The sequence below is a fragment of the Temnothorax curvispinosus genome, unplaced genomic scaffold (genome assembly GCF_003070985.1).
Source record: "Temnothorax curvispinosus isolate PA1 unplaced genomic scaffold, ASM307098v1 QBEX01001642.1, whole genome shotgun sequence".
Lineage (NCBI taxonomy): Eukaryota > Metazoa > Arthropoda > Insecta > Hymenoptera > Formicidae > Temnothorax > Temnothorax curvispinosus.
In genome coordinates, this window is record NW_020211422.1 from 2,971 (window position 1) to 19,017 (window position 16,047).

The 16,047-nt window shown below is 39.0% G+C and overlaps 3 protein-coding genes across 3 annotated transcripts; 1 reads left to right on the forward strand and 2 right to left on the reverse strand.

The window, feature by feature from the left end:
* Positions 1–555: 555 nt before the first annotated feature.
* On the forward strand, positions 556–2,362 carry LOC112467292. Its single transcript, XM_025035843.1, has 2 exons — positions 556–1,131; positions 1,385–2,362. The coding sequence occupies exons 1-2, from the start codon at positions 556–558 to the stop codon at positions 2,360–2,362; spliced, it is 1,554 nt and encodes a 517-aa protein (XP_024891611.1).
* A 9,448-nt stretch (positions 2,363–11,810) lies between these two features.
* On the reverse strand, positions 11,811–13,007 carry LOC112467277. Its single transcript, XM_025035827.1, has one exon. The coding sequence runs from the start codon at positions 13,005–13,007 to the stop codon at positions 11,811–11,813; it is 1,197 nt and encodes a 398-aa protein (XP_024891595.1).
* Positions 13,008–13,242: 235 nt separating this feature from the next.
* On the reverse strand, positions 13,243–13,743 carry LOC112467287. The gene has a single exon (XM_025035833.1). The coding sequence runs from the start codon at positions 13,741–13,743 to the stop codon at positions 13,243–13,245; it is 501 nt and encodes a 166-aa protein (XP_024891601.1).
* Between the last annotated feature and the right edge of the window lie 2,304 nt (positions 13,744–16,047).

The following is a 16,047-nucleotide window of genomic DNA, read 5'->3' on the forward strand; positions in this document are numbered from 1 at the left end:
CAAATTTTTTTTTGTTAATAACTTTTTAACGAATAACGAGCGACGGCTAAAATAATATATAATGAAAAATAAAAATACCGAAGATTACATAGAAATAGCCTGTGGCGGTGCCCCTTCCCCCGCATAATAAAACTAAACAAACTCCCGGCGTAATACCTAACTGCTTGAATCAAGACGCTTGGTTATTCTGCACGATTGATTCATTTAAAATTGGCGCAGTTTTACATACGCGTGCGGCTACTGAGCATGCGCGTGTGGTCACAGGGCATGGTCGTAGTCGCTGCATCTCGTCGGTATGACAGAAATCATAACCTGATTCCTTTCAACTTTAACCGTTGGGGAGTTGCGTGATGACCGCCGTAGCGAACACACGCGTTTTAACCTAGCTAGGATTCGCGAAAAGTTTTACCCAATTTTAGGCTTATTTATAGTTAAGGGAAGTAGTTTGGGGATCCGTGAGGGTTATTACCGATAGCTAGGATAGCGAAAAAAAAGGGGAGAATGTCAATTTCCCCCCGTGAAGGGGGGAATAAGATCTTTTCGGGGCCAGGGAAGATGAAGGCCAAACAGAAGGCGAAAACACCGACAAAGATACCGATGAGTGCTGTAAAGAAAACAGCAATGGAAAATACAGCAGCCAGGATAATAAACGAGAAGAAGAGGATGGCTGAAGACGGACAGGATTGTGTGGAAGTAGACACACAAGAATTTTCACAGGAGGAGGGAGATTGGCATCTGGTCGAGCCGAAAAAGATGGCGAAGGATAAGCGCGCCAAAACACAGGAACAGACTACTGTGAAGACTGGCAACAAGGAAGACGACCAATCAGGTAATGATGACGTCAACTCGGAAGAAATGATCCACGAATCAGGTAATGTCACCACGGAAGACCCTAGATACGAAACGGCGAGTGAGATAGAAATAGAACCGTTAGACTCGGTCGTGATGCAACACGCGAATACCTCGTGTAAAGTTGAATTAAACTCAAGCGTGAAAGATAAACGAAATACGAGTATGTCGGACAGTAGCAGATCAACGAATAGAACGGCACGGAAAATCTTTGAGAATCGTGCGGGCGTGCTGGAAAGAATCAATGAGCTGGATGCATCAGAACTAGCTAACCAGAAACAGGTTAAATTTAAAGAAGGGACCAATGTTACATATAGATTAGTTCTAAAACTAAATAAAGATAATGTACAGTGGGAGCATAAATGAGAACTCATTTATGCTCCCCATTGTACAAACAAAGAGAGGTAAGAATAGATTTAAAATATGGAAAATAGCGACAAGGGAACAAGTTTTCCCGAAAGATATCTTAATGCTATCGCACACAACGGCTATTTGTAAATTTGACGACTGTACTAATGCAAACCTTTGTTTAAAGGGTATTAATAAACTAACCAAGGAAACTGGAATATCAGCAGAAATCGACCAGAGGGGATCGAAATTTGTCGGGGTAATCTTGGACTGGGGAGATAGCATTCCAGAGCTATGGAAGTCGATGGACGACCATGACGATGTCATTCGAATTGCAAGGATGTACAGGAAAAAGTGGGACAAGGAAAAGAAGATTTTGACGGAAGAGGACACAGGCAATTTGATAATTACGTTCACGGGCGACAAAGTCCGTAAAAACATGGATATGTTCGGACGTAGAACGGCGATAAAAATTAGACCATTTATAGCATCGGTCAAACAATGTTTTAAGTGTTTCAGATTTGGACACATTAAAGCTCTGTGTAAAAGCAAAGAGAGATGCATAATATGTGGAGAATTGGCACACGGAAACTGCACGAGAGAAACAAAGTGTAGAAATTGTGGAGGTAACCACAGATCTACATGGAGAAAGTGCATAGAATACGAAAAGAATAAAAACATAAATCTAGCCATGGGAGTGAACAACGTATCACGTATGGAAGCAGAAAGGATATTGGCAGGAAAGGAACAAGATAAAATACAAGAACAAACATACAACAGATATGAAGCACCTGCCCAATGGCCAAAACTTACTCAACCAAGACAAAAGATGGAGGGAAGATGGGAACACCCACACACATCTAGAAGAGTAATAACATATGAAGAAGATAGGAAGAAAACAAGTCTTTATAAAGACAAATTAATAACGCAGAAGAAACAAGATAATTACTATAAACAATTTGACAATAGAAGTGAAGAAATTACAAAAGACAGGAGAGGTATTGCACTCAAGAAAGCGGAAAGACAATCAGAAAGCTGGGACAAGGAGACATCAAAGGAAGAATCGGAGAATATAGGCTGGAGCAATGATGACGATGTCATTACAAACCTAGCAACGAAATTAAAAAACTTGAAATTTAGGAGAACTATATTGGAAATGATCTAAGAACTAGAATCAAAGGAACATTATAAAGTCAAACAAGACTTAATACGGAAGAAAAGGGAATTAAAACTAGAGGAAAAAATGCAAAATCAAAGAACGATGATTAGCGATATGAAAAGAAAGTTTAAAAGAGAACAAGAGCAACAGATAGAGCGTTATTTTCACAGAAACAAAGTGTAATAAAAATAATATTTATATACCGGGTTTTAAATCATATAGTAAATTAAGTAGAGGTAATAGTGGAGGAGTTACTATTAGTATCAAAGATAATATAGAGTTCGAAATCATAAATGGTTGGCAAAAGGTAAACGATATTTTTGATATTATAGGTATAAGAACTATTAATACAAAAGAAAGATTTAATATTGTTGCAATATATAAAAGACCAGGAGAAATAACAGATAGGATTTGGAAGGACATATTTAAATTTGAGACAAAAAATTTAGAGACGATTTTTGCAGGCGATTTTAACGCTCATCATACATTATGGAACTGTTATGATATAGATAAACAAGGAGAATATTTATATGAAAATATGTATGATAATGACTACATATGTGTTAATTTAAATACATTAACAAGAATGGGAGCAATAGGACAACGTTCAAATAATTTAGATTTATTTTTTGCTTCAGCCAAAATATATGATAATATAGAATACGAACAAATAAACGATACTTGTGATTCAGACCATCACCCAGTATTATTACGGTTAACAACTGAAGTAGAGAGTTATAAGAAGAAAACAAATAAATTTTCGACTAAAAAAACTAGATGGAGTGAGTTTAATTATACAATGAATAAAATAATCCAGGACAACATAGAAGAATACAAAGAAACACTATTTGGAAATAAGGTCAACAGGGAAGAAAAATATTCAACTTTTATCAAGATAATTAAATCAACTGTTGAAAGCATCACGGAAGAGAGAAGAGTAACAACAGAAGAACAAAAAAAAAAGAAGAACAGAAAAAAAACCCAGAGGAAGAAAAGTTCAATGGTGGGATGTTGACTGTGATGAGGCAATAACAAGAAGACAAAGAGTGTTAAAAAATTTCAAGAAGAAGAAAGATCTCCATTCATTAGCAGAATATAATAAGAGAAAAGCGGAAGCAAAGAAGATCATAAACTCAAAAAAAAGAAAGAGCTTCGATAATTTTTGCGCATCAATAAATAGATTCACGAGCCAGACATATGTCTGGAATAAAATGAGAATTTTCAAGAACGTTAAAAAGAAGATAAACTGGAATAGCTGGAAAGATAAAAACAGAGAAGAAGAAATAAGAAAAGAAATTGGAAAATTAGCACCACCAAGTGTTCAAGTAGAAATGATAGACCAAGAAGGAAATCAAAATATAGAAGACAGTCTAGAAGATAAATTTACAAGAGAAAAACTAAGAAAAGCATTGCAAATAATAAAAAAAAATTCAGCACCAGGAAGAGACGGAGTATGCTGTCTTTCTATGCTAATATTGTATGCTGAAGGACCTAACTGAAGAAATGGAGGAGGTACTGCTGGATATATGTAATGAAGTATGGACCACAGATTGGTTCCCGGAAGATTGGAGGAAATATCAAACGATGTTCATAGACAAGGCTGGAAAAGAAAAAGTCAGACCAATCGCACTATCATCTTGTGTAGGAAAAATCATGGAGAGAATGGTGAATGAAAGAATGGTTTGGTGGGCGAAACGAAATAACAAGCTTGCTAGGGACCAGAATGGATTTAGGAGAGGCAGGTCATGCGCAGAAAATTTGGTCAGGTTAACAACAGATATAAGGAACGGTATTTATACAAATCAATATGTTCTAGCAGTCTTTTTAGACGTTTCCTTAGCATATGATAATGTAATTCATAGTATATTAATGGCAATACTAAAGAAACTTAATTGTCCAGTAAATATTAGAAAGTTCATAGGTAAATGGTTGTATTATAGAGACACGGAATTTATTATTAACGGACAAGAATCCGAACATAGAAGAGTTTATAGAGGCTTACCGCAGGGAGCAGTACTTAGTCCCTTGTTATATGCGCTATATACATATAATGTAACTAATAAAGAACAGGTAGAATATGAGTCAGTACAATTTGCAGATGATATAGCAGCATATGTCAAGGGACATAATAGAGACAATAATACACGCATATTAGAAAAGGCTGTGAATAGTATTAATGAAAAACTAATGGAGTTAGGACTCCAACTAGAACCAAAGAAAACAGTATTGATACAAACATGGAGGCTGTAATAATACTTATATAGAATTAAAAAATACTAAGATATATGCACAAACAGAAACGAAATTTTTAGGAATCTGGCTAGATAGTAAACTAGAATTTATGAAACAAGTTCAAGAAGTAAAAGGTAAAGTTAGTAAAGCAAATTCATTAATGGTGTATTTGAATAAAAAATCTAAAGGTATAGAAGTTAACACAGTTTTAATGTTGTATAAAAGCTTGATTAGATCAATAACCGATTATGGAAATTTTGTATATTTTCCAAAAAGAGCAGATCAAAAATTGAAAATGGAAAGAACTCAGTATCTAGGAATACGTACAGCGTTAGGTTATAGAAATAGCACACCAAACAACGTTATCGTAGTGGAAACTAAAGTAACTTTACTCAGGGATAGAGCAAAACTATTAGCTAGAAATTTTCTAAGTAAGATTAGTGTATATGGAGAAGAAGACTTATGTACAAAAATTGAGGAGTTAGTACAAAATGAAGACTACGCTAGATATAGGCAACCATTATACCAAAGAAGTATTATAGGAAGGGCATGGAGAAGAATTAAATGGTGTAGAAAGAAGATGGGAGTGAGAAGAAAATTTGAAATATTCGATATGGAATATGATATGGTTACACAAAAAATAGACATAGATTTAAGTACCGGATATTGTCGTAAGAGAAAGGGAGTGACGGATGCTCAACTAATGGAAAAAATCAAAAATACTCATGGCTGGAAGAAGGATTCACCATAATATACACGGATGGATCGAAGAAGAAAGGTGGCAAATCATTGGGCGCGAGTGTGGTGATAGAGGAACAAGAAGAGGCATACAATATTAGTATATTGAAGAATTGTTCGACGTTCACCGCAGAAGCAATAGCAATTAAGGCTGCCTTAGAAATTATGGAAAAAGTAGCCGACAACAGACCAAGAGATATAGTAATCCTATCAGATGCCAAAGCAGTATTACAAGCAATTAATAATAATCATCTAAGTGTATATAAAAACAGATATATTAGTGAAATCAGAGAGAGACATTACAGACTCTCTAAAGAAAAAAAGAAAAGGATAATCTATGTGTGGATACCATCACATGTGGGAATAGAAGGCAATGAGTTAGCAGACAAATTAGCGAAGGAAGCGACAGAAGAGGAAGAAGACGAATTTATAGAAGTTCCATTTCTGGATTTTCGACAAGAATTCAGACAGGAAATTTGGAACAAAACTCAAGATTCCATAGTTAAGGATGCAAGTTATAAAGGCATCTATTATTTACAAAACTTCTATAAAAGGAAAAGGAAAAAACCATGGTTCCATGGGATGAATGAAGAAAGATACTTTATAACGCTAATTAACCGACTGAGGAGCAACCATTATAACGTCAACGAGTCACTGGCAAGAAAGGGATATATAGAGGACGCCAGGTGCGATTGCGGTAAAGAGTGCGAGAGTATTGATCACGTGCTGTGGAGATGTAGCATGTACGACGAGGAAAGGGAGACACTGGACAGGGACTTTAGACGGAGAGGAATAAATGAAGAAATAGATATCACAAGGACGCTTAAGAGAAAGGAATGGATCACTATTAGGAGTATATATAATTATATAAAAAGAATAGGAAAAATCATCTAGTTAAGAAGACAATCACAATCTGGGTCAAGCATCGTTGTGTCGTATGGTTCCGGGGTGGGACCGAAGGCACTAAGTTTCTCTCAGCCGAGAGAACTAACCTCAAAAAAAAAAAACTTTAACCGTTAATATCTCGCTTCGCGGGGCAGAGCGACACTTTTTTCTGCCAGATTCGGTCGTTTCGTGCAAAAACGCGTCGATTGAGCCCAAGTTGAACGAAATCGGTGAGGAGGCCACTATTCTTCAGATTTACCATGCCTCTTTACCTGGCAATGAATGTTAATACTGACTGATTGTATATATTCGTATTACATGCGGAGAGACCTGAAATGTGCTCCAATAAGTCTTGATTATACATGTTCAGCCAGTTAGACTGTTCGAGTTAATGTTTAAATATTATTGATTTATTGCATGACATGTGTGAATTGACTTGGAGTCATATTGGCCAAGTTTTTCACTGCTTCAGGACACTGGAAGGAGAAACAGGAAGAAATAAAATACTATACACATCTATATCTTTATTTAAACAATTTATTTATTTTGCTACTCTCGAATTTATACAATTATGTACAGATCTGTTCGTTTCGTCTTGTTTAATAGGTAATTAAATGTCTTTGTCACTTTTCCTAATTTTGCACTATTATTTATATTTGTACCTATCTATCCTATCCTAATGTTAAATGGTAAGTGATAAACTGAATTATTATTTTTCACAATCTTTGAATTTGTGTTTACATATAACTTTGGTTATGTTTTTGGGATCACACACGCTTCTTCTTCTTCTTCTTCTATTTCGTTGGCTCCTGCCTCTTTTCAGAGGACAATACGGCCAGTATTTGCCACTGTTTGTTATACAAAGTCTGGAACACTTTAGCGTAGCGAAGTCTGAATGAAAATACCAAAAATCTGAGTAGAAACTACTGCTGATACTGCAGACAGTCAGTCGCAATACTTTCAAAAATTTTTCCTGCCGGACAAAACACGTCCGAACAGGTCCGCACACGTTCTGAGAATTAGGGATCACACACGCGATTTACATTACACTAGACACTACAGACGCGCGCTTCGCGCGCGCTATTTAGCTTTAACATTATGCTATTATATAATAATTGCGACACGACGCGGGACGATTAACCTCGCGACACGACGCGAGCTGTCACATCATGACACACACGAGACGCACTACACGCACGAAACTCGCCACACTCCGCGATGACAGTCCCTCACGGGATGAAGCAAGCTACGGCGCGGCAATCAATCGAGATAACCAATCGGCATCGCGGAAAAGAGGCTTCAATTTTTCGATACAAACGAAATTCATTCAGTTAACACGCCTTTTTTAAAAGTGGATTTGTACTCACAATATGCAATGCATAGAGTGGAAACACGCCTACCAAATCTGGTAACTTTTGGCAATTACGTGTGATCCTCATGTACTGGCGTATGCACATGTAGTATCACAGACTGAGGATACGATTGGCTGATGCACATAACGGGATGTTATTTTGTGCGCTTTTAAGATAAAGCGGGGAGCACACACTTCTGCATAACGCATAACGCATAAGCATAATAAAATTGATTAGTCTATTTTCTTATGCACATGTATATGGACCAATCAGTTTTCTTATGCTTACGCATTATGCGTTGTGCAGAAGTGCATTGACGGTAAAACCAGGATGGAAATTATTCCAACCGAGGATTTAAGGAACATGGATATGAGTGAGTTGGCCAATCTCTCAACTGACTTTCTGGAGAAGATCGATATGATCCGCAGTGATAGTAAGAGCCTTCAAGGACCGCTTAGCGGATCGATTAAGCGCGGCCTTTTCAATATTTCAGACATTTTCGGCATCCTCTTTGAGAGACTAGGTCCGACTTCGACTGATGAATCTTCCCTCAGAGCACAGAATGCGGAGCTTGCTTCGCAACTGAGGGCTCTTAAAAGGGAAGAAGCTGCCAACAGAAAGCAGCAGATGCTCCTCAAGAATGAAAATGACACACTTAGGAAGGAACTCGTTGCTCTCCGCGATAGAGTTACCAGGTTGGAATCGCGTGACGCCGTACCGGCTCCTTCAGTTCCTGTCCTGGAATCATCGCCTTTCGTCATTGGTGAATCCCAGTCAAACAACATGGGTTTTAGATTGGATTATAACAATAAGCTCTAACGAAAGGAAACACGTATCGACGTCGGCAAAACGCCAAGGACCCGAGCTCGCAAAGCGAATTCCCGCCGCTACCTCAGAGAGTGAGGATAGTAGACCAGCGACCCTACGCGAACAAATTGAATCTTCTCAAAAAGCCGGGAAATCCTGAATCTGCGAAACCAAGCACCCCCGTCAGAAATAGAAACCTCGATAGAGTTGCACGTAGCTTTAGGAGAAACTCCGTCATATCAACCTCCGACTACCCGGAGGATTCCGATCAAGGCAACAATGAGGAAATTGGTCGGATTAACGAAGAAATGGCTAAGCTATTGAAACGACGTCGTGAGTTAAAAGCCTCCAAATCCGGTCGAACATCGCAGTCTGCTACGGCACCTCTCGCACAAGATACTTCCAGTGCGAGGCTGCGAAACAGAGGTCCTCCCACGGGCAATAGGAATTCTCGGACTCCTCTAAACTCGAAAATCAACGAACTCCCCCAAAATGCGACAGAGACTCGACGTAGGACAAATAGACGTAGGCCCCCCCCCAAGACGGCCGCCGTAACCAGTAAGGACAACAAGCTATCATACGCAGAGATTATGAGGAAAGCCCGCGGCAACATTGCTCTCGACGAGTTGGGCATTGAACAAGCTCGCATCCGTAAGGGAATCAACGGTGGCGTGATCATTGAGATTCCGGGCAACGATGGATCTTCAAAGGCTGACGTCTTGGCTAGCAAACTCAAAAATGTATTAGACCCCTCCGTTCGTGTCTCTAGACCGAGGACCATGGCGGAACTGCGTATTTGGAATTTAGACGATTCCATTTCCCAAACGGACATTATCGACCTGATCGCGATCACTGGCGATTGCGACCGAGAAGATATAAAGTTGGGCAATCTCAGATCTATGCCCAGCGGCCTCTTCTCTATTTGGATCAAGTGCCCAATTGCAGTCGCAGATAAGGTTGCCTCCAATGGAAGTCTGAAGATCTGCTGGACCGTCGCGCGCGTCGAGATGCTGCCGCCACGCCCGGTTCAGTGCTTCAAGTGCTGGCGGTTTGGGCACGTGCGCACAACCTGCACATATCCAAAAAACCGCTCCGGAAATTGCTTCAATTGCGGAGCTAATGACCACCAATTGGGACAATGCAGATCCAATCCCTGCTGTGTGATTTGCAGAGATTCCGGCAAACCGCACGACCATAGGTTGGGTTCTTCTCCCAGATGCTCGGAGGAAGATGCAAACACCAAATCCAGGGCTGGCACAAGACCTAATGTCGGACGTATCTCGCAACAATGACGCAAATTATCCAGATAAACTAAAATAAGAGCAGGGCAGCTGTTTTTGGGGGATGAATAACGTTAAGAACACTATTGACTATTTAACAAAGGTTTTACTGCTATGACTTTTGTTACAAAATTCCGCGTGCGTGTGGCTGCCGCCATGTCTAATACTTATCTGCCTTCTTTTTGCGCGGCTGGCGCCTCGACGGCTCTCGCGGCGCTACCTCTGAGCTTTCATTAGAACTAGATTTATTTTCCCAACCATGAACATTCCGCCTCTCTTGAAATAACTTTTTTTCAACAAGGAAGTCAATCTCAAATTCGCCAGGGAGTCAGCCTTAAATTCACAACCATTTCAAAGTCAGATAGCAAATTATATTGTCGTTGAATACTCTGAAAATAGACGAGTTAATTATACAAGTCTTAAACTATAGATAAACCTAAAGATAACTAAACTTCAGAACTTAAAATCGGAGCAAAGAAAAAATATTATTTCGCTGAAACAAAACGCTATTGTATTATAATGCAATTTCTTCGAATAAAAATAAATTAAGCTGGCCGTTTCGGTTTACTAAAAAAAGAACGATCTTACATTCTTTACCCGGTGATAATCATAGTGCAATTTTGCACAAGGCTTTCCATAGATATAATCCAATCAATCAATCTAGCGATAATCCATCCTGGGGAATCGGGCATAAATTTCGGACGGATCGCTTAAAAGTGCCGCTATGAGTCCGCACCGTTATAACTCGTACAACATTATCTGGTCCAGGGTGGAGTTCAACAACTCTTCCAAGCATCCACCTTAGAAGGGATAAGTTATCCTCCTTGAGCAATACTAAAGTATTAAGCGTGATGTTGTCTCCTTCTTTGGTCCATTTGCCTCGTTTCTATAGTTCTTGTAGATACTCCGTTTGCCATCAAAGCCAAAATTTTTGACGAAACTTTTGCAGGTGTTGCCATCTTGATAGTTTATTATCTGGAGTCTCGGTCCAATCTTGCTGGACGGGCTGTATTAGAGAATCGCCAATAAAGAAATGGGAAAGAGTGAGGACTGACAGATCCGCTGGATCACTCGACAGAGGGGTCAGGGGTCTGGAATTTAGAATGGCTTCTATTTCAGTCAAAAACGTGTTATATTCTTCGTAAGTAAGCGTTAAACCTTGCGTCAGTGTGTAGAGATGACGCTTCAAGGTTTTCACCGCCGCCTCCCATAAACCACCGAAATTTGGAGTGCGTGGCGGAATGAAATTCCATTTTATACATTGACTCGCGAGATATGTCTCTATTTCGACCTTTTCTTTCTCTAGAAACTCGTAGATTTCTTTCAGCTCCTGAGCCGCACCAACAAAATTCGTTGCGTTGTCAGAGAAGAGCTGCGAACAGATCCCTCTTCGCGCGGTGAATCTTCGTAAAGCTGCGATAAATGCTTCACTGGTGAGATCGGTCACTAATTCTAGATGCACGGCTTTTGTACTAAAGCACGTGAATACTGCTACGTAGCCCTTGGATACGTGCTCTTCCACGACTTTCTCGAATTTGGAGAGGACCGGCATAGTTTACGCCGGTAGTCACGAACGGGCGCGAGAATCCGCTAACTTGCTGAGCTGGTAGATCTCCCATTTTTACTTCAGGGAACGTCGGTCTGAAACGATAGCAAGGCAGACAAGCTTTTATTACCTTTCGAGCTTCTCTTAGACCGCTTAACGGCCAGAACCTGTATCGTACAGCACTCAATAACTGAGTAGGTGGACAGTGGTGTAAACGTATGTGTTCGCTCTTCATTATCAAATTCGTAACGAAATGCTTAGCGGGTAGAATAATCTGATGCTTTTGATCTTCGGACATAGCGATGTACTTCTTGATCGTTTTCTAAGTCTCGAACCTCTTGCGAGAATGCCTCTCGTTGCACCATTCTTGCTATGATTTTTTCGGCATTTCTTAGTTCTTCCACAGTGACAGAGCGATTTCGTGGACCTGCTCGACTGCTGCTTCTCCATCAAAGACAGTAAGAGATAACTCTTTGCAGTTTGCTATAAGAAGAAAATCTCTCGAGAATCTTCTCTGCTGTAGTCGTCACTAATGCTACAGTTACTGGTTTCATCTCCGGTAGTACCGTATCAGGCGCTTTCATGTTTTTCGGCCATTAATTTTCTTCCGTCATTCACTGAGGTCCATGCCACCACAGTTTATCTTCGATTAATCGGTCAACTTCAATTCCTCTCGACAGCAAATCTGCCGGATTATCTTCAGAGGGCACGTGGTACCATTCTATATTCTTTGTTAGCAGTTGTATCTTTGATACGCGATTAGCCACGAATGTTTTTAACACGTTGGGTTGAGTATTGATCCAACCGAGGACTATGGTATTGTCGCTCCATAGTCGCACTGTACGAATACGATCGCCGTAAGCCTTTTTTGCAGTATGATAAAGATCAGATAATAATAGAGCAGCTTCTAGCTCCAAACGTGGCAAGGATATAATTTTTATCGGGGCCACTTTGGACTTCGCCCAGATGAGATAAGATTGTACCTTTTTCGATTTGTCTATGCTCACAGCGTATAAACAAGCACCGTAGGCCTTTTCGGACGCGTCTCCAAATCCCAAAATATCGAACTTCTTTGATGAATTAGCAGGTATGACGTTTCTCGGTATGCGTAATTCATTGACTCTTGGCAAAGAAGTATAGTACTTTTCCCAAGTCGATAGAAACTCCGGAGGAAGAGTTTGATCCCAACCAATTTCAAGCAGCCATAATCGTTGCATGATGCACTTGCCGTTAATGAGTAGCGGCGCTATCAATCCCAGCGGATCGAATACTTGCGAGATCTTCGAGAGTAAAGTACGCTTTGTTGTGACCTTTGTCTCCTCGATTTCTACCTTATATTGCAGGCAGTCTTCTGCCGCATTCCAGAGCAAGCCTAGAGTTTTTTGAGCTCCTTCCTTGTCTAACACCAGCAGCTTATCAGTTTTACATGCCTCGCTGAGATGTTGTAGTATTCTCGAATCATTAGCTCTCCATTTTCGAAGATAGGATTGTCTTCGTGCTAATAACTCGGACAGTTGTCTTTGCATCTCGATTGCTTCTTCCAATGTGTCAGCTCCTGTTTGGACGTCGTCCATGTAGGTTGCTTCTTCCAATGCTTCTGCCGCGAGTGGCAAATCTTTTGCTTCTGCAGCTAACTTCCTCAGACAGCTAATGGCTAGAAAACCCGCACTTGCCTGGCCGTAGGTCACAATGTTCAGCTCACATAACATGATGAGTTCGCTCGGACTTCTTCTCCATAGTATGCGCTGAAGTACACGATCTGGCTTGACCACCAAAATCTGCCTGTACATCATGGCCACGTCCGCCGTCATTACGTACCCATAGATTCTGAATCGCAGGATTATGTAGACTAAATCCTGTTGCAAGTTCGGTCCCGGAATGAGCTTGTCATTCAGTGATGTTCCGAGTGTTGTCTTGGCAGACGCATCAAAAACAACACGCAATTTTGTAGTGACACTGTCTGGTCGTATCACCGCTTGGTGAGGAAGTATGTACCTTCCGATCTTTGAATTTCTTCATCCGATAATACGGACATGTGACCTTGCTTTAGATATCATCCATAAATTTGACATACTCCTTCTGAAATTCTCGATTTTTTGAGAATCTTCGTTCGAGCGACAATAACCGTCGATATGCCTGCTCCTTTGAACCTCCTAGAATTACCTCTGATCGCAGCGGTAGTCGCACAACGAATCGATCGTCTGGTTCTCGCTTGACTGTATTTGCAAAGTACTCCTTGCAATACTTTTCTTCTTCGGTGTATTGAGGGATTTCCGGAAACTCTTCTTGCTTCCAAAATTGTTCGATTTGTCTGCTCAGCATCTCATTCGTGATCGATAAGTGCGTCATTGATGATTTCGATTGCTTTCCAGGTATTTCACCTCCAATTATCCAACCTAAGCGCGTATTTTGTAGAGCTGGTTGTCCAGAAACTTGATTTCTCGGGTTGCCGACGAGGATCTTCCAATAAAGTCCTGCTCCTACTAGTAGATTTATTTGACCAGGTTTGTCAAACACTGGGTCTGCTAAGCGTATGCTCTTCGGCATTGCTATCTGCGTTATGTCGATTCAACTTTGTGGTAACTGCTCCGTAATGTTTAGCAGTATCAAGCATTCAAGATTCGTCGAGAAGTCCTCTTGAAGTGATTCTATTCGAACTGTGACTACCTTGCTGGCGTTCGTCTTTGCTAGATTTATACCGCTGATGGGTCGATGTTCCGTTTTATGCCTCAATTTCAGCTGTCTTGCGAAACTTTCCGTTATCAGGTTCGACTGTGACCCTAGATCCAACAGTACTCGACATATCTGAGGATTTCCGTCGACGTCGTAAGCATGCACCCGTGCCGTTGAAAGAATGATGCTCGATGTCGGCTTATGGACGCAATGAATATTTGTTATGTATTCTTCATCTTCGATCTTCTTTGATGATCTTGAATTTTCAATGGATTTATTTGCACAGTACGTAACCACTGCCGTTGTGTCCGGTTCACTTTCCGCTTTCGTCTGCGACTCTGTATCTCTGTGCAACAAAGTGTTATGACGCATAGAGCACTTCTTGCATGAAGTCGATTTGCAATCTCTTGCAATATGCCCTTCTCCGAGACAATTAATACATAGCCTTTTGCTAACGATTTCCTTTTTCCTGTCAACCGGTGATAGTTTTTGCAACTCTTCACATTTGTAGATTGAGTGAGTTCTTTTGCAGTACTTACATTCCTGCGCCGTGACAGCTAGTGTGACTCTTTTATCACTTTTCTTTTTCTCTGACGGTTTCGTTGTAGCTGACTTCTCTTTCCCTTGGTTAAGAACCCTTAGAGTGTTGCACCGATCCGTGAGAAATTTGAGAAGGATTTGAACAAGATATCTGTTTGATAATCTAGATGTTTTTTTATCTTTCTTTTTTCAAATATCTTTTTAAGAGACTTTGAGCGTTTTATCTCTCTCCATATGCTTTCAAAATTAAATATATATGTATAAGCTAGTACAAGAAACATTTACAAATGTTTTCGATATAAATATGAATAATTTATTAAATAAAAAACAGACAGAAAATATTTTACCGTTAGATAGTATATTTTAATTAATCTATTTAATAAAGAACGCGCTGATGATTATTTATCATATTTATTTTCTCTTATAACATATAAGCCAATTTTATTTTAATTTTTTACAGATTTTATCCTCTTTATTGATGATTTAATATTTTATATCATCTAAACACACGTTTAATAACATGAGATTTAATAATGATTTCATTGAAATATTGCAAAGTGTTTCACAATAATTTTTTATATAATATTTGAAAACATCAGATTTCATAGGAATAATCTTATTAATAATTATATTTCTCACTATTATTTTAATACATTCTATCGAATTGATAATCAAATTGATGATTAAAATGTGACTGTTGAATTAAGTCTCAAGATATGAAACTTTGTTCTAATTCTAAGTATTTCAATACGCTTTTTGATACGAAATCAAGAGACACGGTAGTGTCTCGCGCGGCTGTTCTTCCGAAAACGTCTGTGCTTCGATTTAAGTGAAACTTTGTGGTGAATAGGTTCCTTTTAGATAAAAAAAAAAAAACACATACCAAAAGGATTTTTTGCGACTCCAAAGTTTAGCAACTTTTTTAACATTTTTAACTTGCTGCCTCCGCGCATACATTTTCCACATGAAACAAACGTAAGTTAGTTATAATATAGAAATGGAGTGTGTGACAGTCGTGACAAATAACAAAATATATAAATATTGATATTGACCGTAGAGAGTTGATGCCAAGGAGATCTTTAAGAACTTGCGTATCCAAAATCGCACACGTACGTATATGCTGTCTCGTAAAAGTTGTCAAACAGTATGTTTACGCGAGCGTTACTTCTGTAGTAACTTACGATAATTCCTCCACGTAAATGGGGAATAAGTAATGTACCTGAGACTAATTATTTATTACTAAAAACATTAATAATTATTTTCCACTAATTATTAATTTTTAAATAAGCAGTAATTTATTTTTGTCAAACTATTAATTATTTTAATAAAGAATTTATTTTTATTAATTACTAATTTGCAAAAGAAATTAATTAATTTTCACTTAAATACTAACTTTCACGAACTAGAAATTTTTCTCTGCCAAATTACCAATTTTTTAAGTAATCTGTAATTTACTTTTACCTAAATATCCCTGTTTAACACTATAAAATGCGTGATATTAGTACAAAATTATCTTTTTCAAAAAAGGTAAAAAAAGACGCGAAGTATACGCAATGTATTTTGTAAATTTAAAAATTCAACCTAAGTAGTAGCTTTATTTCTCCTTAACAAAATTATATCATCACAAAATTACGTTAC

What these genes read in the sequence shown, in the direction of transcription:
- LOC112467287 (XM_025035833.1), bottom strand. Translation starts at nt 13,743, where the DNA reads ATGCCGAAGAGCATACGCTTAGCAGACCCAGTGTTTGACAAACCTGGT.
- LOC112467292 (XM_025035843.1), top strand. Translation starts at nt 556, where the DNA reads ATGAAGGCCAAACAGAAGGCGAAAACACCGACAAAGATACCGATGAGT. An exon ending in AACTAGCTAACCAGAAACAG is followed by an intron (nt 1,132 to 1,384) that starts GTTAAATTTAAA and finishes CTTTGTTTAAAG; the next exon opens with GGTATTAATAAACTAACCAA.
- LOC112467277 (XM_025035827.1), bottom strand. Translation starts at nt 13,007, where the DNA reads ATGACGGCGGACGTGGCCATGATGTACAGGCAGATTTTGGTGGTCAAG.